Source organism: Nestor notabilis, unplaced genomic scaffold, assembly GCF_000696875.1.
Source record: "Nestor notabilis isolate BGI_N333 unplaced genomic scaffold, ASM69687v1 scaffold28100, whole genome shotgun sequence".
Classification (NCBI taxonomy): Eukaryota; Metazoa; Chordata; class Aves; order Psittaciformes; family Psittacidae; genus Nestor; species Nestor notabilis.
This window is the reverse complement of record NW_009911118.1, coordinates 1-21163: the sequence shown is the minus strand read 5'-3', so window position 1 is coordinate 21163 and position 21163 is coordinate 1. Positions and strand designations below refer to the sequence as shown.

Sequence of the window (21163 nt, the reverse complement as noted above, 5' to 3'; positions counted from 1 at the left end):
ATAAAAGCAACCAAAACAACCCCCCAAACATCCCTCTCTCTGATTAAGCGGATCTGATTCTGAATGCGAAATGGGGCCAATCTGCCACAACAGTTTCCAGAACACTGCTGTATTTTAAACTCTTCTCACATGCCCTAATGTATCCACAATGGAAAACACAGTGCATGCAGAGTTGTGCTGGTGTTCATGGTGTTCATATTTGCAGTATCAGGTACTGAATAACTCTCATCTGATTTTGTTGATTTCCTTTTTCGCTAGACTGCCATTGAGAAGTTAACCCATGACTACCTAAATCTGTTTCATTTTCCACCATTAATTAAGGCAAGTCTCATTGTTTATATAAGAAGTGCTTCTCGTGTTGGTATGAATATTTTACTGTTCTCATGTCTCAACTTCCCTACCATTCATGGGAGGGTGAAGCAGCAGTTCCTGCAGAGGGTTGTGGTAAATGTGGAGGGTCAACAGCAGTGATGGGTCACATCAGAACAAGTAATACGATAATATAAGTTGTTTTCAAGGAGGCTCTAAGATTTTATAATGGAACTGGTAGTATTAAATTGAAAGACTACTGGTTGCAATTCCTTTGCTATTATTAATCAGAAATAACTCTTAAGAGCCATTCCTCTGACTGGTGCCACCAACTGCTCCCCACCGAAGAACAGCAGACCCCTGGCCCAGAATGAGCACGCCATTCCTCAGTTTGCTAATGTTACAGGAGAGAAGGATGATTATACTGTCTGGTCACCCTTGTGTTAACCTGTTGGTTTTCTGATATCAGTAACAAGAGCCATGCAAAAGGGAGAGAGTGTTTGGGAACCTCGGGGTTGCCAGAGCAGATACTTGCCTGATTTAATCTGGTGAGTTAATCAAGCAATTCTAGACCCTGAGGTAGCTTTCTGAGTCATAATTTATTGCACAGCTATAGAGAGAAATCCACTTAAAGTGAATTTACATAGAGTGAAACTCTGTTCCCCAAAGGGGTAAATGAAAGTCAGAGCTTCGCTGCTGTGCTGGCTGCCATTCCAGTGGCAGTGGCTGCCACCACGTTCACAGCAGCACTGTGCCACACTGGAGCAGCTTGGCCAAGAGCAGAAATCATTCAGCATCTCCCAGGTGCCTTCCACTGCGTGCTGTAAACCCATGCAGAAGTCCTGGTCCCTCCTGGAACAGTGCGATCGGGGCAGAGTGATGGCTGCTCCCTGCCAGGCTTGCAGGATCTGAAAGGCAAATCCTTTCTGCCACCAGTGGCTTTTCTCCTGTATCCCAAGGGGTTGTGGTAGATGTGAAGTCTCACCTTGCCTCTTTTTGGCAGGATTCTGCAGGTGGAACTGAAGAAAACATAGAGAAAGTAGTGAATCTTGAACTCGTTTTTGGTTATCACTTGAAGCCAGGAAGTGGTCCAAAGGTAAGCTGGGAGTGCTGGCTCGGTTGGTTTGGTTAACAGTCACTACCCAGAGGGTCTAGTACCTTCTGGACACAAAAGTGTGTCCAGATAACTTGCTGTGAGAATCTTCTTGTTTTGGAAAGTACTTACAAATATCAAGGTGGAAAATGGGGCTACATCATTGATGGAGAACTGCACCCCAGAGCAGGTGAGGAAGAAAGGAGCGGCACAGAAAGCTTTCGTTTCCTCATGAATGGTTTTAACTGTAATTTTTGTAATTTGGGCTTTCACTTTTTTCCTTTTATCCGAACGGGTGTGAAATAACAATCCATTTATGCAAAAAAAACCCCATTGACACTTCAGCAGTGGCACACACCTGATGTTAGTGGGCAGACTTCTGTCTCGGCAGAAAGGTGCTATCTTTCCATGCAACCAAGAGGAGTTTGGAAAACACATGGTATGCGTGGCTGCTGGCTGGGGAGGATGGGGCTGGGCCTGGTGGTGACTCTGTTCACTCATGGTTCTGGGGAAGGAGGGAGGGGTAGGTGCAGCACATTGCAGATGGCAAAACTACTGTGCAGCGGCTGGTAAAAGGCAATTACCAGCATGTCACATCCTAATCAAACCTCAGCTCCAAGCCGAGCGGGTTCAAGGATCTCTTGTTACGCCCTGTGCGATGGGAACATTGACGACTCCAGATGTTCCAGCAAAGCATTTCCACCACGTTGTCTTTTCTTGAGAGTGAGGTTTGTCCCATGCTTTTTGTTTTCTTTATCCAGCCTGCTGTGGACTCCGAGTTCAAGGGTTTTAGAATTAATCATCTATGTGGAAATGGTGTGCAAAGCATTTCTGAGTTAGAGTCAGGGGGTTGTGACAGCAGGATTTGTTTCCTTTTGTATTTGACAAATCTGCATTATGTGTCCACCCTAAACTTGTGGGTGGCTGACTTTCATCTTGTCTTATCTGGCTGCTTTGCTTTCAGGGCATATTGTTTGCAGAAGTCTCTTGATTTCTGTACTTAGTGGTGCTTGCAGAGAAAGCATTTAGGTTTGTACTTAGTAGGAACTTGGACTCGTACTGAAATCATTTCATCAATTTGAAAAAGCTTTTTGCTTTTTGTCTGGAGATTTCCCTTTTTCATTTGTTTCTTTTATCCTAAGCACTTTTTTTTCCTATGAAAATCTTTATCACTGTGTGAATTACTTAGTCTGTCTCGGTGTTCTTGAATGCATGTAGCTTATGATGCTGTACAGCTGCTTTTTTGTAGGTGTGCATCTTTCTCCCCTGTGCAACTCTTCAAGGAATTAAAAGTCCATGAAATAGCTCGTATCTCCCTTCCATTTCCAATATGGGTTGTGAGCTGTGGTGCAGGGAAGTAGGCAGCCTCCCCCAGGAAAGAGCAAGAGAAGGAGTGAAGAGACCTCCGAGTGTTGGAGAGAAATTCAGGTAGCACTAATACCTACTAAGTTTGAGGACAAGTGGATATTTTAGATGTGATGGCAAAACTTGCAAATGAGATGGTGTGAAAAAGTGTACGGGGAAGAAGCTGGATTGTTAGGAGAGGACGGGGCTAGTTCAGCAGTGCCAGCATAACCTTTGGAGGTTTCTGACATGCCAGCTGAGAGTGCTTTGTATTGGTTCTACCTTCCTGTGACCTCCTATTTGGTCCTCACTGCTCTGAGTGCTGTCAGGTCCCTTCCTAAGGAAGCCATTCCCTCCACAGCTGTGGTGCATGCCAGGCATGCCTTCCCTGGCATCCGCCCCACCGCAGGACCTGTGCTCCTGATGCCATTCCAGGGAATGAGCAGTTTGTCACCTGAGTTTGTCTGGGCTGGAAGCTTCTGTCCGAGATCTGCTTATTATTAACTCATACCTGCCTTGACAGACATTGCAGCTAAGCCAGTTTTAAAAAGTGGACTGGAAGGAGTAGATTGACTGAGCTTTCAGGCAGGATGGTAGGGCCAGCATGAGCAAGGTATTTTGCATTAAACGTAACACTAACAAAGACCAGTGTGGTACATGTAACAAAAAATTTGGCTAGCTTGCTTCTTTGAAAATCCCTGGATACAATCTTCTAGCTCCCCTAGAGGCTGCTTTAAGCCAACTACTGCTGCCGTCCAGATTTGTTCCAAAATGAATTGGAGATACTGGGTAAACCAGGATTAAAGGGTTTAAACTTCTCTTACTGTCCCATTTTGTAAGAGTGGCGCTTGTTCTGTAAAACTGGGTCAGCAGAAGCATTTGGGATCATACCTTCCACCATCTTTATAGCTAAAAAGCTGGCCTACATCAGTTTAAAAATAAATTTCTCAAAGGAACTTTACCCTAATCAGCCCCTATAACTGGCTGCCTGGCTAAGAAGCATTTCTCGTGTTTTAGCCATGAGGAAAAAGAGGCAATAAGCACAAATCTGGGTTACTAGTTGAGAACATGTGTTCCCCAGGTGATATGTAGACTGCTAGACCTCTGTACATCAAGGGAGGCTATTAGACTCATCTGGGAGCTGGTGCAGTGCAGCCCAAGTGCTCTGTGCAGAGGAACAGGTTGTGCAGGGAGGTTTCACCCCAGGCTGGCTCTGTGCTAGTCTCCTGGGCTCAGTTCCCATTAGTTATTGTAGTGCATCTTTTGGAGTAGGTGCACCTGGAAGCAAGCCTGACATGCGCTCGGAGGGGCTCCGCCAGAGCATGGGACAGGACGGATACCTGGGACAAAAGCGCAGCTCCTGTTCCAAACTAAAGCTCTGGTGTGGGTGCAGCCTTGGCGTGCAGTGTGACATACTGCAGTGCCAGAGGGCATAAAAGCACTGGATGAGCTGCTCCAGGACCCAGGAACCATTTGAGGGTTCAGATTACTTCAGATGCATTTGGCTGGTCAGAGCACAGCATGGTCTCAGGTGTGAAGATGGTTCCTCAGGGCACAGGTGTCCTCTCCCTGGCACCACACCAAGCCCTGTCAGTACAGCCGGTGCTCCATCCTTATAGGCAGGCAGAAACATAAGGGCCTTTGGAATGGCAGTGCCTTTTAGCAAGGATCCTGATGAATATACTTCAGGATGGCATTTGAATATTCAGCCTTGTCCGTACACTGAATGAAACATGGACTTCCTAGTACACACCTTTACCAGCCTTCGATTTGTTACCTAATTTAAACTGCATCTTCTAGTGGGATTATGTTGGTTTCCACCAGGTGACAGATGCAGACTTTTCATTACTGTTGCCTTCCCTTTTTGCTGCATCTTTGGAGGTGATAAAAGCTCAGTTGACCTTTCTGCCCTCCGAATGCATCAGGAGTGAGCACTGCAAAGCTAATCTGGTTTTTAGAGGTTTCTTTCCAACTCTTGTAGTTCGAGTTATGTGGTTACTTCCATTCACTTCCTTTTAATGACCTTTCTGTACACAATTCCCACTGAGCTGAAAGGTGATAAGATTTAGACATTGTATATGAATTTCTTCCACAAACTGAAAAAAAAAAGGGGGGGACACCAATTAACTCCAAGATACCAAAGAGGGTAAAAAAACAAACCCTGGCAATTGTGGCTTGAGCTGATTCGCAGAACTGCAGAGGGAATTTTCAATGGCTTTCTCATCCTAGGTGGCTCATTAAAATTTCCCAATCAGGGAAAGGTGTCTGAGCTGTGTCAGCTCCACACTGATGAATCACCCAACCTCTTAAGAAGGATGGTTCACAGTCTTTTTGTCTCCTGTTGATGCATTCTTTAGTTTTGGTCCTCAAAAGGGCAGATTTCACCATGCCTTTGAATGTTTTCAATTTTTACCGCGTGTGGCACAATCTGACCTATATCTGAACACAAAGCCTTGAAGTTGGCTCACCATTTTGCCTTATTTTCCCCCAGTTAACTCTTCCTCCATTTGACAAGGTAAGGAGCAGAGCCTCTTCAAAACCACCTGCTAACTGTGTGAACTATTTTCTAGCCTTGAATATCCAAACTGGGATATATTTTAATTCTATTATTTGAATGTATAGTGCAAAAGTGACTCTAATATTAAGCCTACTTTAGAGAGACATTGTGACCAACTCTACATGTGGAAAAACCTGGGCTGGCAAAATGGTGGCAGGACCAGACAAAATAGTACTGAAATAGTTGTTGTTGTAACTGGAATGCAATTCACAAGTGCTTTGAGACCATTTCTGCTGCTTCTTCCTCTCCACCCTTCTACTACATCAACGCTCATAAACCCTTTCTTTACTTTCTTAAAAATAATACATAGTTCAGACAGACGTGATGTAACAGTTTAATTTGCCATGTGAGGTACTCCTCACATTATGAATGTGGCAAAAAGTAAAGCAAGGGCCGAGGTCTAAAAGTGAAGATTCCAGTTTTATAGTTTTTCAGTTGTACATATTCCCCATGCACTGTAGGTATTTCAACCCACTTCAGTAAGCAAAGCTGGCAGAGGAATTGGATTTATCTGACCCTTCCTTTCCAAGATACTTGCAAGTACCTTGACTTTCTAAGGTGGGGTTATTTAACCTTGTCTCCAAACCTCATCTTCTAAAGCCTCTCTCTTTAATTACATCTCAAAGCACAATGCTTTTACTACTAAAGGCTAATAGTTAATGCAAGAATCAGAGTAGCTGTGCTTGTGTGCCATTTTCATAGATTTGCTCCTATTCTAATAAGTAATCAGTAAATTGGTGAATACTTTGTGAAGGGGAAAAAATCCACAAAAACCTAACCTGTAAAATAAAACAGCTGCGTTTGAATAAAACCAGCACCATTAAGAACTGGTAGGTATTAGAAGTTTAGTGCAGGTGATCTGAGCTCCTTGTATTTTCATTCGAAGAGGCTTTTCTGGATCATTTATTGTTTTTACATGAGGTGGAGCTGGTATAACTCCATTACCTCCACTGGGATTGCTCTAGCTGTAGCATCCATATGTAACTGAGGTCAAACTCAAACCAACACCTTTTACAATCCTTGTGTAAGCAGCGCTGAGCCAGGGATTCACATCAGCAATGATTCCATAATCCCGAAGAGGCATATAGACTTTTCAGCTAGTAATTTGCTCACTTGATTTTCTAGAATTTTTATCTCAAGCTTTACTTTTATACCTTGGCTACTCTGAATTAACTTGCTGCCTTCCACACGTTGTCTCTCACACGTACAGCCTTGGTCACAGATATGTCTGCAGAAGCACAGACCGGTTCCCAGTGGTCTGTAGGCTTGGCATGTCCTCTCTAGACAGAAGGCTGAAGAAGAGCCCTTGTCCCCAGCATGTGCAGGACATGTCCAGCATCCCTGCCATCCCAGACTCCTGCCATCCTTGTTCACATGGCTGACATCATGCAAGCCCCCTGTGTGTGAGCTGTAGCCTCCACATGGTCCCTCACCATAAGCCATGTCCCCTGGTGGGGACATGGTGCCTGCAGGGCTCCAGCATGTTGTTCCCATGAGAGGTCCATGGGAAATGCCACTTGAGGAGAGGGCTGGCTCAGGCAACATGGGAGGACACCCACACAGCCCTTAGGGAAGGGACTCATGTTTTTCATGCTTCACCTTTACAGTCTCACTGTCACAAGCAGGATGCTTGTGTGGATGACGATGCCTGCGAGCAGAGCAGTCCCCATTTGCTTCTGATCACGTGGCAAGGGCAGCTTTAGGTAAACACTATGGCAAGGCTCAGGACCACTGTTAGGGCAGAGTGCTCTGTCTTGGCTGCTGCATCCTGTTCTTCTCAGGGCACCAGTCCCCAGCACGTAGCAGCACCCAGTATTTACCATTATGTTGCCCTCCGTAGCAGGACAGAGCTTCTCAGCACTGGATGTTAAAGAAAGGTGCTGCCAAGGGACGGGGACAGACATTTTTGTGCCACTGGGTGGTCTATGTCGTGCTGGAAAGGCCTCCTGCTTCTCCAGGCGAAGCTGCAGCCAGCCAGCGTGTGCTGCCTCACGGACGAGTAAGGGCTCTGGCTTTCAGAGGAGGCACCCAGGCAACTGATAACATAAATATATCTTTCACTTGCTTTGTTTCTGTACGTTTTAAGACCGTCTCTCTCGGAAGGCCTCCCCCCCGCCCCTGTTTTTTTCTGCCTGCACAGCTGAAATAAAACCGGCGGTGGAGCCACCTTCTCTTGCTGGAGTCTGGCTGGCAACAGCCTGCCCTGACCTGAGACACCAGCCATTGTTAAGGGTATAACACATTTACATATTTTGCAATAAAACATCAGTTATTTGCATTACTGTGTCAAGTTTTATTTGATTCTTTCACCTAAAAATGACTCATTTTCCTTTCTTGTATTTTAAAAACCAACTACTCTAAGCTTGTTTGAGAATAATCAAAAATTGCCCATTTAGCTAGAAGTCATTTTCTTTTCAAAAGGCAAATGTTATTTAATCTTTCAGCTGTTCATTGTGCCATCATAAATACTTTCTTTTCAGCACAGTTGTGGGGACTGAAATGAGCCCACTAATTGCCTCCCATTTCGACTGACATGTGGTGGTTTAGTGGAAAGAGAACACAGCGGGGAGAAGGAAATAGGAGGCTGAGAAAATGAGAGCTAATTATTTTCACTGCCTCATGTCAGGCTCTGTGTCAGCCTTGTTTTTACAAACTGGAAGGTTTAGCACTAAATAAAACAAACTGGCGTCATGTTTTTATATACTGGCAGTGTCATGGAAGCAGCTGCACATCTCAAAGACAATATAATGCCTGCATTCGCATGGACACCATCTGACAGCCACTGTGAGCCACTGCTAATGAGGATATCACAGTGGTGCCAAGTGAAAGGTGCTGAATTATGTATGATTCTTCATCAGTGCAGCAATAGTCCTGTACATCATTATGAGACATTGTTTTGCTGAAGAGATTAAAACATTCTTAGTTCCAGACCCTGCAACCTATACACGCTACAAGAGGTTATTAATGGAATTTTTAGGGAGAGTTTCTTGTGGATTTCTTTTTGGTTAAAAATATCTCATGGGACAAAGCTGTGGTGGGTCATGACACTATATATATAAAGAAGAGAAGCAAATTAACCGTAATTGTGTTATCTTCCTTTAAATCCAGAATAATAAAATATAGTGTAGCAGGGTGATACATAATGATAAATAACCCAAGTGCTGTCACTAGATGTTCAACTCTAATGCCTTTAAAACAGCAGGTTTCAGCAGCTGAGATAGATAATAGCTAAGAATGTAAAGGAGCTTCTGGGGACCTAAATCATCAACATGCTACTACTTTTAGTACCAGCATGACCAACATTTTTTTCATATTTGTTTCATCTTGCATTACATCTTACTTTACTTCTAATATCCAGTTGCCTGCTACAATGCCGTTGCCTTTTTTTCTTCAGTCCTAAAAACAAACAAACAAACAAAAAAAAACCCCAAAAAAGACCCCCCCAAAAAACCCCAACAAAAAAAGAAGTTTATTTCAACCACTGATTTTAAAACAAATCCTGGATTTGGGCCTCCTGGAAAAATGAGATGCCTCCCCAGTGAGAGTTTTAAGCTGTTTTGCAGGAGACATGTTTGTTGTTTAAAGCCTGTGCCTGGTCCTTTTCATTTCCCTTTTGGTTTTTGTTGCAGACCTTAGCGCATATGGGGTTAAAGGAGTATTGTCACCACAGTAAGCTGGAGGCTTAATTTTTTAAGTGTTCTTATTTTCTGTTCAGAAGCTGAGGAGAAGTGGTTCCAAATACCTGTGTGATTTGCCCTTTTTTTTTGTTCTACAATCATTTGCAGAGACTGCTGATTTATTGGCTTTGTCAGAGGGTTATTCGCAAATGTTTTTTACACAAAGTTTTGCTGGTTGTGCTTCTCAGTTCTGAAACTAACTGTTGGGGTTTTTTTGTACAAAAACCTGGAATTCTTTATTTAAATCAAAATTGAGCAGGTAAATACTGAGAGAGAGTTTAATTCTTGAATTACAAGATGTCCAGGGAAATCCCTTTGAAGGACTTGTGTAAGTATATTTATCAACCAGGCATTTCGAACAAGCCATTTCCAGATTATTTTCCCCACATATATCTGGCACTAAATGTAGTTTCAATTCAGGAAATCTTATGGCTCTAATTCATCAAAGAATCAAAATTTGTATACTTGGGAATTCTAGCCAAATTTTTGCTAGAGTGACGGAGTCTCTCTCTCCTATTCGTTGCTAAATAAGAACCTAGAACTTGACTGCAAAACAGAGAAATATGTCTCTTTCTACACCACACAAATCTTGCAGTATTTGCTATGTGGTTAACAAAATAGTTACCAAGTTTGTAAGAGAAGTAGCCACCTCCTTATTTTAGATAAGTAATATCATAGATATTTTCCAGGTGACTTGATTCAGAAGTCACCTAGCTGCTGTCTTCTTCCTTTTCCTTTCTTCCTTCTCTCCTTCTGTCTTTTCTACCTTTTCTTTATCCCAGCCTCTCCTTCCCTTTCTCTTCTCTCTTTATTTCCCTGGGTTTTTTGTCTCCCTGTTTCTCTCTTTCCCCTTTCCACTGATGATTTCACAATAACACAAAATGAAAACCTGACATGTATTTTTGAGTGAGCAGAGAGGTTATGCTCAGTGTTGTAATTTGCCCTTTGGTATCTGCGTGGTGTGACTGGAGAGGACTCCAAGGAGGACCGAAGGTTTGGAGGCTGGATTTGCAGGGCGGGAGAGCGCATTTCTGCCTCTGAAGCGGCAGTTGGGAGTCGGGGAAGGCGGTGTTTGTGCAAGACTCCTGCATCCACAGCTGCGTGGGGCAGCCTGATTCGTTACCGCACGGAGAGGGCTCCTGCGTGTGCGGCACATCCGGAGAGGGGCCGGGCGCTGGCAGGTGCCCGCTGCCTGCCAGAGCCTGGGTTTACACAGCTTGCCAGCCTTTTCTTTAGAGATGGTCGGTCGGTCGGTTTACATCCTTTATTAAAATGAGCTCAGGTTTGTCAGATCGGGTCTGCAGGGAGATGTGAGCGAACCGCACAAAATTCTGAGCTGTGAAGGCACAGGAGCCCTGGCACGAGGTGTAGCTCAGGCTCTCGGGTGCATGGCACTGGTCTCATGGCAGGATATGTGCTGAATTAACTGGAGGATAGTATGTTAAGTCAATGCTTTGTTATTTCCTCGGCTCAGGTATTTTTGTAAAACTTATAAATGTCATCAAGCATCTTGTCTCTAACCTTGGGTTCAGTCTGCAATGGGGAATCCAAGTAGCATGAATTTAGGAAGCCTTGCAAAATTCTGGCGATAAGGACGATGTGGGCAGGGAGAGGAGCACAGTTTGAGAGGCAAGGAGGAGTCAAAGATAACTCGCTTTGCTGTTGCTGTTCAGTTACAGTTCTCAGACGATGTCGGGGCCAGTGGACCACGCTGTACCTACCTGCAAAGAGACAGGCGTAACCCTGGGTTAGCTCACAACCTGAAAAAGCAGCACAGAAAAAGGTCTTGCAAACAGATACAGGAAACAGAGGCACAGGGCAACTTCAGCGCCTTACCAGGTTTCACAGGAGGTGGATGGTGGAACTGGAAACTGAACTCGACACCTCTGAGTCTTGGTCTGGTGCTCTGACCGCTGGACCGCAGTTCCCATCACTCAAACTCTCACGGGGGCAATACAGAAACCAACTTATATGTCCACTCTGCTCGTAAAACATGGAAGCTTTCAATGGGGACAGATGGACACACAAGGCCAAATGCTTTCATAAGCATAATTTGTTTTTGCGGTTCGGAAGTGATTATACTCCAGTTTTCTTTTATCTTAGAATTGCCAATTCAATGCCTGATTGAAAGCTTTGAGACTTCTGAGGGCTGAGCTCCTACGTTACATTTATGAGAGATGCACGTGCAAACACTAGCAGATAATCGCATGTGCGAACGGATACTTTTTAGGCTGCTGTACATTTGTGTGTGCAAATAGCTGCTTACGCAAGCCCTTGGCCCTAGGCGGCCATCTGTGTCCCTCCCCATTGAAAGCTGCATTTTCTGAGCAGAGCTGGGGAGAAGACTGCCTCCCACAATTGCTGAGACCTGACCTGCCTAGCCAGTGGTACACAGTGGACACAGACCCTCCTGAGCCCCTGGCATGTCTGGAGGAGCTCCTGTCTCTGTGAAGGGCACATCCCCTCCTGCCTGCATGGAGGTGTAGACACTGCTTCACTGCAGCCCTGTTGTCCCTCAGGGTACTGATTTTTGGAGGAGCTCGGTGCACCAGACAGTATCTCATCCCCAAAGCACCTGCTGGGCACACCAGCAAATGTTGGCTGGTTTGCACCATGGACAGGTCATCTCCAGTCCCCAGTGGGAGGCTCCCTGGCAACAAGCACAATTCACGGTCCCAGCACTCAGCCCAGATGGGATGTCCTGCAGGATGCTGCCAGAGCCATCAGCTTCTGCAGGCTCACACCTGTGTGAAGTGTTGGATGTTGGCCCCATGTTCAGCTCATGGGATGATTTAAGGATACTTTTCATTGCTTTGGTTTATTAGTCACTATGATTATTTTCTAAGCTGAGCTTGCTTATAATTAATAGTGCAGCTGGAGGTGAGCAGAAGTTGAGGATGCTCAGTGCTCACTGGGCACTCAGTATCTGAAATAACTGAGCTGTAATAACCAGCTCATCCTCTTGCCTATTATTTGAGTGGCTGCCTTAAAGAGTTTCCTCGACCCTCTGGTCATCTGTTCTTGCGTTCACTGGGAAGGTGCCCTTGGGTCTGGCTGCTGGCACTGGCTGTGACCACACATGACAGTTCCCACCACTGCCCTCTGCCCCCACCAACGTTCATGTGTGCAGAGCTCCATGCAGGTGGGTGAAGCCACCATCCTCCTGGGGTCCCTCAGGGGATCCACACCTCTGAAGACATCTAGACCTGTCAACGTGGCAACTGTCTCTCAGGGTGAGCTAAGAGAAGAGTGAACAAGAGAACCTGAGTGTTTTCTATTATCAACACTATTTCTAGTATCAACATATTTAGGAAAATGTGCATATCCTAAAATATGTACATGTTTGTTATCTTTCTCTCTGGGTTATTTTTTTCCCCACGTATTGAGGATTAGGTTTTGGGTTGTTTTGGCTTTTGGTTTTGTTTCATTTTGCTGGGGGTTTTTTTTATTTGTATTCTAACAATCCAGCATTCTTTTTTTATTATTCATAGGATTGTAAATGGAAAATGTACATGGAGATGGACGGGGATGAAATTGCAATAACCTACATAAAAGATGTGACATTCAACACTAACCTACCTGATGTAGAGATTTTAAAGATGACAAAGGTATTTACAGCCTTAAAGCTTTCACACATTCACAGATCTCAAACAAAGACATTAAAATACCACAGCAGTCGACTTTTGTGCTTGCGGAAGCTCAATCTCTTGACAGCTTTTAAATAAAATGCACATTTTAAGCAGATTTGTATCATAATAGGAGTTAGGTATTTTGGTTCTCTTTTAAGCTGACAATAATGTTAACAATAGAAAAATAAGAGAAGGAACTAATTTATATTTTCTTCTTTTAATTCCATGTTATATCCTCTGAATTTATTACCCCTTTTAAAGAAAAGAATGTTCAAAAAATTACTTTCCTTTCAAAGAGAAGAAACTGATTTAAATGTTCCAGTTTGAAACTTCAAGTGATTTGTCTGGGTTTGGGTGTCCCCTCCCTTTCTTTTTTCTTTTTTTTTTTTAATATGATTTTAGAACTTTAACATGGTTCTAAAACTCCCTCTGTCATGCAACGATGGGCTGCAAAAACTGAAACCCCTCAGCAGACAGTACAGCACTGAACATCTGCAATTCAGTGTCACTGGGCATTTTACCTTATTTCAGAACCTGCCAGCAAACAGTTACCAGCCAGCACTTAGACTGCTTTTACCGTAAGCAACAGAGGCTTTGTTAATGCAGAGGGCATTCTGTTTGCTGTTATTTTAATTGTTTGTTCTTATTAATATGCTCCATTTGATAATAGCTCACAAAATAAATTTCTAAATGGAAAAATAAAGAGCTTGATTGCCAATTAGAACGCTGCTCTAATGTGCACTGATAAAAGCCCCCAAACTCCTGAATGCTTTTAACTGTGAGTATTTTGGCTAAATTTTGAGGGAACCTTTGTTTATTTTTTCCTAAAAGAAAAACTGAAAATCAGATCATCAACAGTCAGAATTTTAAGGAAAATGTGGTATGAGAGCATGAGAGTCAAAAAAGGATTCTCATATTTAATTCATGCTAATACTGTTTTTATAGTTAGTGATTTTTGGAACAGCACTTGTGATATTATTATTATTACTATTATTATTATAATTACTGTTACTATTATTTCCTGTTTAATTTTCATCTTGGACATTTTTTCCTTTTAGAAAAAAAAAAGGATTAAATAAACTAATAACCAGGTACAATAACATTAACTTTTCACATACTTTAACATTTTTATATCTATCAGGGAATATCTCCAAGAATCTCTAGATATTTGTGCTTGCTGGCCTCTCTAAGTTTAGCAGAATAAAATCTGTACATGCACAAAAATGAAAATGGTTTATGCCCTCGTGAAAACATTCCATGCTCTCTTACCTACTGTCTGTTATTTACAGAATTCTCTTCTCAGTTTGCTTTTGGAAACAAGGAAGTAAATAATTCCAAAATATCTTGCTTGTCTCGTAAGATTTTACGAAAAGTATTGATGTTAACAGTATGGAAATGGATGAAGAAAAGGCAAATGTTGAAAATATTTTTGGGATGTTTCAGAAACAAGTCAGGAGATGAAGAACACCTTATAAAACTCCCACCATGTTTTTTTCAGCCACCTTTTGTAATGGAGAAATGGATTGTGGGGATAGAAGAGCACCAGTCTGTGGAATGTGTTGTTACATACGAGGTAAGCTTTAATTAAAAAATTGTTTACCCAAGATAAAACCTACATGGGAGGTGTGGAAATAGCATCCTCTGGCTTTGTTCTAACCTATAATCAAGTCTCGGCAGCCTGTAATTAATTGTAAAATCTAAAGTTCAGAGCAAAAGCTGAATGAAGTTTACAGAGACAATGTCCTCAGACTGCTGCCTGGGACAGCTCTTTTTCTCAAGGGCGAAAACCCCTTTTGCTTGAAGTGTAATGGTCAATGTTGTTTGCATTACTGGAAAAGACTGTTTTTTACCTTTCCAATGAAGTGCTGATTAGGAGAGCAGAGAAACAACAGGAGTAGAAACAAAATGAGAAGTCAAGAGTAAAGTAAGATAAATAAACCTGGAAGACCATTTTATGTGACAGAAATTAGCCTTTTTAAAAAGAGTTTGCAGTTACTTACAAAAGTGTTTATAAAGTCCAATGCTGTGTGTTACAAGAAGGCTAATAATTGAGACTCCAGCTCTGTCCTGAGCAAAGGTTCAAGCAGTGATGGAGAGAAAGGACCTTGCTCACCTGTGTCAGAAGTGAAGAACAGTAGTTTTCTTTCAGCCTAAAATTTCTCATGGGATTCATAGGCCCTTAACAGCAAACTGAAGAGCTTGATACTCCAGTAAAGTATTGTGGAGGGTACCCCTACAAAAATACCTTTCTTTTAGCAGAAAGCACTGCCCATTTGACACTCACATTAATATAACTAGTAAAATATATTTTTGTGTTTGTAGAGGAAGGCCTTCAGATCTTTCCTCCACATGGTACATGAATTGAAAGTTATTCACTACCACATTTTTAGCATAATCACAAAATACCAGCCAAAATTATCTAGAGTCTAAAAATACTTGAGAACTGGCTAAGTGGTTTTGCAGAATAGACTCTATATGGAAAATGCTGCTGCCGCCCAGGCACTAGTGGAAGTTCCCTCATGGGATAGTTTAGTGGGTTATGTCCTTATGTGCATTATGTCCTCATGCATGTTGTGTCCTTCCCGAGCAGAGTGACGTTAGAGCTCCCAAATCCACCAGGCACATCCAATCTATCTGCTGGAGCAAGGGGAAAGCACAGGATGAGGTCGAGACAGTACAGCTCATGATACACACCTCACTCCCCAACTCAGAGGGGAATTCACGGAGCAGATCTGACTCAAGTAAGTCAGTAGACATGAACTTTATTGCTGGCACGGGCAAGGTGTAAGCAGCCTTAAATCCTGACACTTTTTCAACCCCTTCCTTGGGCTGGTTTTGGATCAACCTTTCAATCCCCTCCAGTAGAAGGTCACTGGGAGACGTGTTTCTGCCTACGGTCCAGGCTTCTTCCCCTCTCTGTTGGCACATGTGTACATGTCCACGGTAGCCTTTCTACAATGACAGGCCTGCTTTTCTCTAAAGTCTGTTTGTGAATGCTGCATCAGGGTATCAGTCAGCAAATCTGCCCTTCTCCTCCAAATCCACCCCTCCTCACCAAGACAAGAGCATGCTCAGCTTTGTGGAGGCAAGTGTACTGGCATAGCAAAAGGATTTGAATGGAATTGTAGCACCCACAGAAAGTATGCAGGGCCTGGGGTGAAGATGTGTTTCTCAACCAGGATATCAGGAAGGCATCTGCTGGGAAAGAAGACAATCTCACACATCTCTACTCTCTAACTGCTGGGAATATTGGAGTTTTCCACAGCTGTTTTGAGGATTTCGGAAGCCAGTGCTTTCAGCACATCTAAAATGGGTGCTCTTCTTCTTAAGCAATTGGGATCCACTTGCAACACAACTGTGATTTGTCATGCAAATGGGACCTAGAGCATGTCCTGAAAGATACATCTTCTCTGCAGATTACCTCTGTTGATGGAGGTTATCCTGGGTGGTTGGTTTCGGAGTGATGAGCCATACAGCCATACGGAACTGTGGTCTTGTACCTCCATAGGTTGGCTCTGCCACAGTAAGCTGGGCTGCTTTCATTTTTTTGTGGTGAGCAGAGGGAGAGCATTGGCACAAGGAGGAGTTATACAAAGACACTAATGTATTATCAGTACCCAGGTAAATAGGTACAGGTGTATTACCCGCCAGCGTGAAAGTTATGCATCAGCTCTAGCAAACTTCTTGTCCGGTCTTCTTTACCAGATCACCTTCCCCAGGTTTAAAACACCACCAAATCCAAGCACAAAGGTGAGGGTAATACCAATCCAAGAAGCTAAAATAACCAGCAGTGAAGGTACTACCTCTGTGGGCTGCCACATAGAGCATTTAGTTCAGTGCAGAGAGTTGGTGGCTCAGAGTTCATGAGGGAGATGCCCCCCAGGCCAAGAGAGGAAAGAGGCAACCCCATACGGCACACTGTGAGGTCCCTGCTTTTCCATGGCTGGTGACCGTGACTGGCCGTAAGGAGCTGGGACTGAGCAGCCTGAAGGCACTGAAGGAAGCCTCTCATTGATGGCAGTGTCAGCCCTGGTGGCCACCTGACAGTTAATAACAAATAAAGACCCAAACTCAAGTCCCTGAGCCTGTTGCTTCCAGGTTTATAAGGTCTGCATTTTACATCCACAACCTTAGTAGGAGGGCACAGGGGAATGGCAGAGGAGATGGTGTCTTGCAAATACATTTCAGCATGCATGTTTCTTTGGAAACCATGACTTTAAAAGAGGTTAAGAAGCAGAGAAGGCAATTCCCATCTGTCTTTCCATGAAAGGAGGTTCATCTCTCAGTGCAGCTGGAGGTATCTGCTGTGGCACTGTCACAAGAAAGACAGTTTCCTTTTGACGTATTTGACATTAAGTTGAAGTTATTTAAATCTCTTGGGATTGAAGCAAAGTCTGGGAAAGGAGGAATGGAAGAGACCATCCCTTACATCTGAACAGGAGCAATCTCTCTAGAGTAAAATCATTTAAGCAGCACCCCCCGTTTTTTGGCCAGAGCTGTGGCCTCGGATAAGATGAATTCCTGGTCTCTGCTCTGCCCATAAAGTAGCAAACCAGGCAGTCTTCAAAGTTCAAATGGAAAATTTACAACTATTGTATTTGCTAGAGGCTTTCATGCAAACCACAGGACTAACGTTCAAAAGCACTTCAGTCTGATCTCTGAGAGCTACAACTTTTGTTATGATCCCAGGGCTGTGACAATAGGTGTAAGGGAACTGTAATGCCCTGAGTTGCTCACAGTTAAGCACTGTCTGAGCTATACTGGCTGAAGCCAGTTGATTTTCTGTGTGAAGCCAGCTACAGTGATGTAGCTGCAGCTCAGACTCAGTATCTGAGGCATGCAAAGCGGATTGACTTCTGAGTTTGTAGTAACAACTGAAGGGGCTATGGTTGTTGTGGTGTATAGCAGTTTGAAGAGAAAGTAGTGAGAGGAGGTCAGTCTGGCTGCCACACCAGGGATTTGCACTAAGGGTCTTCACTGTCTCTATATCTGTCCTCAGAGGCAAACAGCATGACCGTGACTGCTGGGAGAGATGCAGCTGGAGGGTGATGCTGCAGCGGTGCTGGCACCTTGTGGTGCCCACTCCATGCCTGTTGCAGTGGTCTCCAGGCTGCTTTGCAATGAAAGCTGCAGAGAAATCTGCCAAGGCTGCCAGGAGCATCACAGGAAGTGTATAAAAACAGCTTGAGTTAAAAACACAGAGGCACCTGAGAGTGGGAACCTACTTGAACAGCCAAATGGATGGTTCAGTGCAGTGTCTTCTAGTCTAAGCTCCGTAATCTACACTGGCATCAGAAATTTTGTATCACTTGCTACGCTTGCTATTTTAAATTGTAGTATCATGGAATGGTTTTGTGTTGGAAGGGATGTTAAAGACCATCTAGTGCCAACTCCTTGCCATGGGCACAGACACCTTCCATGAGACCAGGTTGCTCAAATCCCCATCCAACCTGTCCTTGAACACTTCCAGGGATGAGGCATCCCCAACTTCCCTAGACAACGTATTCCAGTGTCTCACCACCCTCACAGTGGTTCTTCCTAATGTTTAATATAAATCTACCCTCTCAGTTTAAAACCATTACCCTTTGTCCTCCTTTTACTACATTAGAAGTCTAACATTATGTTCAACTGTAACACTGAACATACTGAAACCTAGGGCTATTTGCTGCAGGGCTGGGAGGGCAAGGGTGCTTTGAGACATGTTGAGGTTCTTCGGAGAGAAACCGTGGTACCTAACCTCACACCGTGGGTAAACCAGAGAGCAGTTTTCGGTCAGTTCACAGAAAGCTTACTCTATTTCCATTTCCCTGCCAGGCATCGACAGCCAGTGGATGCAGACGCTGCGGATGCACCAAATAGCGAAAGCCATTTCCCACCAGCATGGCCACCCCCACAGCCCGACCACCATCACCCACTACCTGCCCTACCTTCGCAGCCAGGACTCCTATGCCGCTGCCGTGAGGAGGACGCGTGGTCCCGTCAGTTACCAGTTCACATCCATCAGCCACTCCAGAAACTCCTCTCCCTTCTCACACAGTCTGATGAGAAACCTCTCGAATCTGCACCTGAACTCAAAAGGCAGCAGCACCTCCAGCACAGCCTCCGACACCGCTTCGGAGAGGGACAGGTCTGCCGGCAAAGGCAGAAACACGTCGCACGGTGCCAACTCCCGCAGCTCCTCGGATGGGAGGCGCAGTGGGACCAGCTCCCCAGTGCCCCGGCTCTCGGGGAGAGCCTATAGGACTTCCTCGCCAGCAACCCCGCCGTCCTCCCAGCAGCGCAGGTACTCCCGCAGCTCTCCCCAGCCCAAGGCCATCCCGGGCATGCCCCCGCAGGATGAGAGCGAGCCCAGAAGGGGCGAAGGGGAGAGCAGAGTCAGCGAGGGAGGGTGGATAAAGGTGCAGCACGGAAAGAAGTCCAACAGGCAGACTGCTGGAAAGCCAGGGAAGGAGAGGCCCAGGGGGAGCTGGCGGGGCCGGAGGACGTTCTAAGGGCAGAATTTGCCCCTTTATTTAACTGAATGTTCACCCTAGAGAAGATACACCCTATTTAATTTGTTGCGCCGAAGCCAGGACACCACCTTCCTTGCTGGCCAGCATGGCCTGGTACCTGCCAGTGGAAGGGGAGAGATGCCTGCCTCTCCTCCTGTCACAGTCAGCGACAAGGGATTTCACTTGATTTTTCTCCCCTCCGTTTGGCTGCTCGTGTTCTCAGGTGACTGGATATCCACTGTTTTTCTTAATATGTCAATAATAAAAATCAGTAAGGCACAGCAGGGTGCCATAATGAAAGGCTCTCTGTTTCATCCTTAGGGAAGGAGTTGTGCTGCTACATCTCCCCTAACCTTGATGATGTCTCCAGATAGTGAGTCAGGCTCCAAGTGGGGTCTCCTCACCCCTTGTTCAGTCTGTTTCTGCCAGGGCTATATGAAGAGGTGGTATTTTATCAGATCGGTGTAGTCTGAAAATACAGGAACGTAGGGTGATTTTTCTTCAGGTCCACTCCAATAGCTTTGTTTCTTCACTTCCAGTTTTCCATCGCCTCTCAGGAATTTCTCACCTTGCTCTTTACTAAAAGCCCCAACACCAGCTACGTGACACCACTGAGCACACTCTGCCACATACACAGTTGTCATAACCAGAAGGAGAAACAGAAGCTAGGCTTTATTCTCTTTGGGGGGAAAAAATAAAAATAGAGGGAGAAAAAGGCATTGCTTTTATCACAGTTACATCTAACCCCACTGAGGTCTACAATAATGTTTATCCCTCGGCAGCAGGCATTTTTTAATTGAATTTTTAAATGTGGCCAGACTGTGTCGCTTTTGTCTTTCAGTCTTCAGGTAGTAAAGACAAGGTCAGCGAAGTTTCTGATTAATGTGGTCTTTAGCTCCACCGAGAACAAAGACACAGCTGCAGACTCACTCGGCGTCAAGAAGTTTCTTCGTGGCCTTTTCACTCCAAGTTGATTTCACACAATTAAAAAGGGAAAAATAAAAAGGTTAGGGCTTCCCAAGATGCAAGAGGAGGAAAAAAAAGGAAGAAACAGATAAAGGAAGCTGAACCCAAAGCAACACATCATACCCACTGAAAGCCAAGAAACTGTAAATTAGACATGCCTTTGAACAAGGTGCTATATACCATCCATGCCAAGCAGTGGTCACTGGCACACAGTGGTGAGCGACGCCAGCATGTCAACCCCTCAATTACCCCAGTCACTATAGCCCTGGCACTGGACTTTCTAAAGGACATAAAAATTCCCTGCTCCACACAAAAGCCACTCCTGGGCGTACATGCAACTCTGCTCCCTCTGATTCCCACCAGCCCCAGTGAGGGCTGAGCCCCAGTGGTGCATTTCCCAATACCTACCAGAGTGAACTGGGACTCCCATTTCATTAATTCAGGACAAGGTCCATGAAAACCAGTGGAGCAGGACACAATGGATACCAGGTGTCAGGAACTGTGTTTCTGTCATTTAAACACCTTTTCCTCTAACAACAGCTAAGAGCAGAAAAAACAGTAGGACGCTTTACCTGGAAGTGAATGGGGCTGCGCGTGAAGCTCTGTGGTAACAAAGCTTGACGTGTTCTCGTGGCTTCAAATTGGTTGAAAGCTAGTTAGTAACCCAGCTTCTGGCCCTGGTGTACTGAACCTGCAAGTAATTTGGAGGACGTGGACAAGCAACTACTGGATGTTTCTCTGTCACAACTTTGCAGAAGACTGATGTTTTGTCTAGGTTGGGAATCCTTCCCTACCATTTCCTGCCGTGACCAAAACAGGCTGAAGGATACCAGCTGATGGTAACCACACCTGAGGGCACTTGTTAGAGACGTGCTTGTGTTACGAAGGTTTGGATATGCATCTCAGGAAGTGAGACCGCGGTGGGCCGGCACAGACCCTAGTAGAAACTGCAAGTTTTGAAGGGCTTTTGAAGGGCTCAGCTGACAGCTCACAGGGGGCGGCGCCAGGAGGGACGGCACCGCCCTGAGTGGGGAAAACACGCGCCAGGGAGCGAGGGCACGCTCTGGGAGCCCTGCTCGGGCTGCTCCGCGGTGGCA

General features: G+C 44.7%; 1 protein-coding gene across 1 annotated transcript in view; it reads left to right on the top strand.

Moving 5' to 3' along the window:
• The window catches only part of LOC104399199 (mitogen-activated protein kinase kinase kinase MLT-like), a gene marked incomplete at its 5' end in the record, with an annotated part of 32661 nt that extends 13561 nt beyond the window's left edge, over positions 1–19100 (top strand). The window contains 6 exons of the mRNA XM_010013202.1: positions 259–321; positions 1313–1405; positions 12472–12588; positions 14108–14182; positions 15200–15350; positions 18424–19100. Of these exons, the coding sequence (XP_010011504.1) occupies positions 259–321; positions 1313–1405; positions 12472–12588; positions 14108–14182; positions 15200–15350; positions 18424–19100 (1176 nt within the window). The remainder of the gene's footprint in view (positions 1–258; positions 322–1312; positions 1406–12471; positions 12589–14107; positions 14183–15199; positions 15351–18423) is intronic.
• Between the last annotated feature and the right edge of the window lie 2063 nt (positions 19101–21163).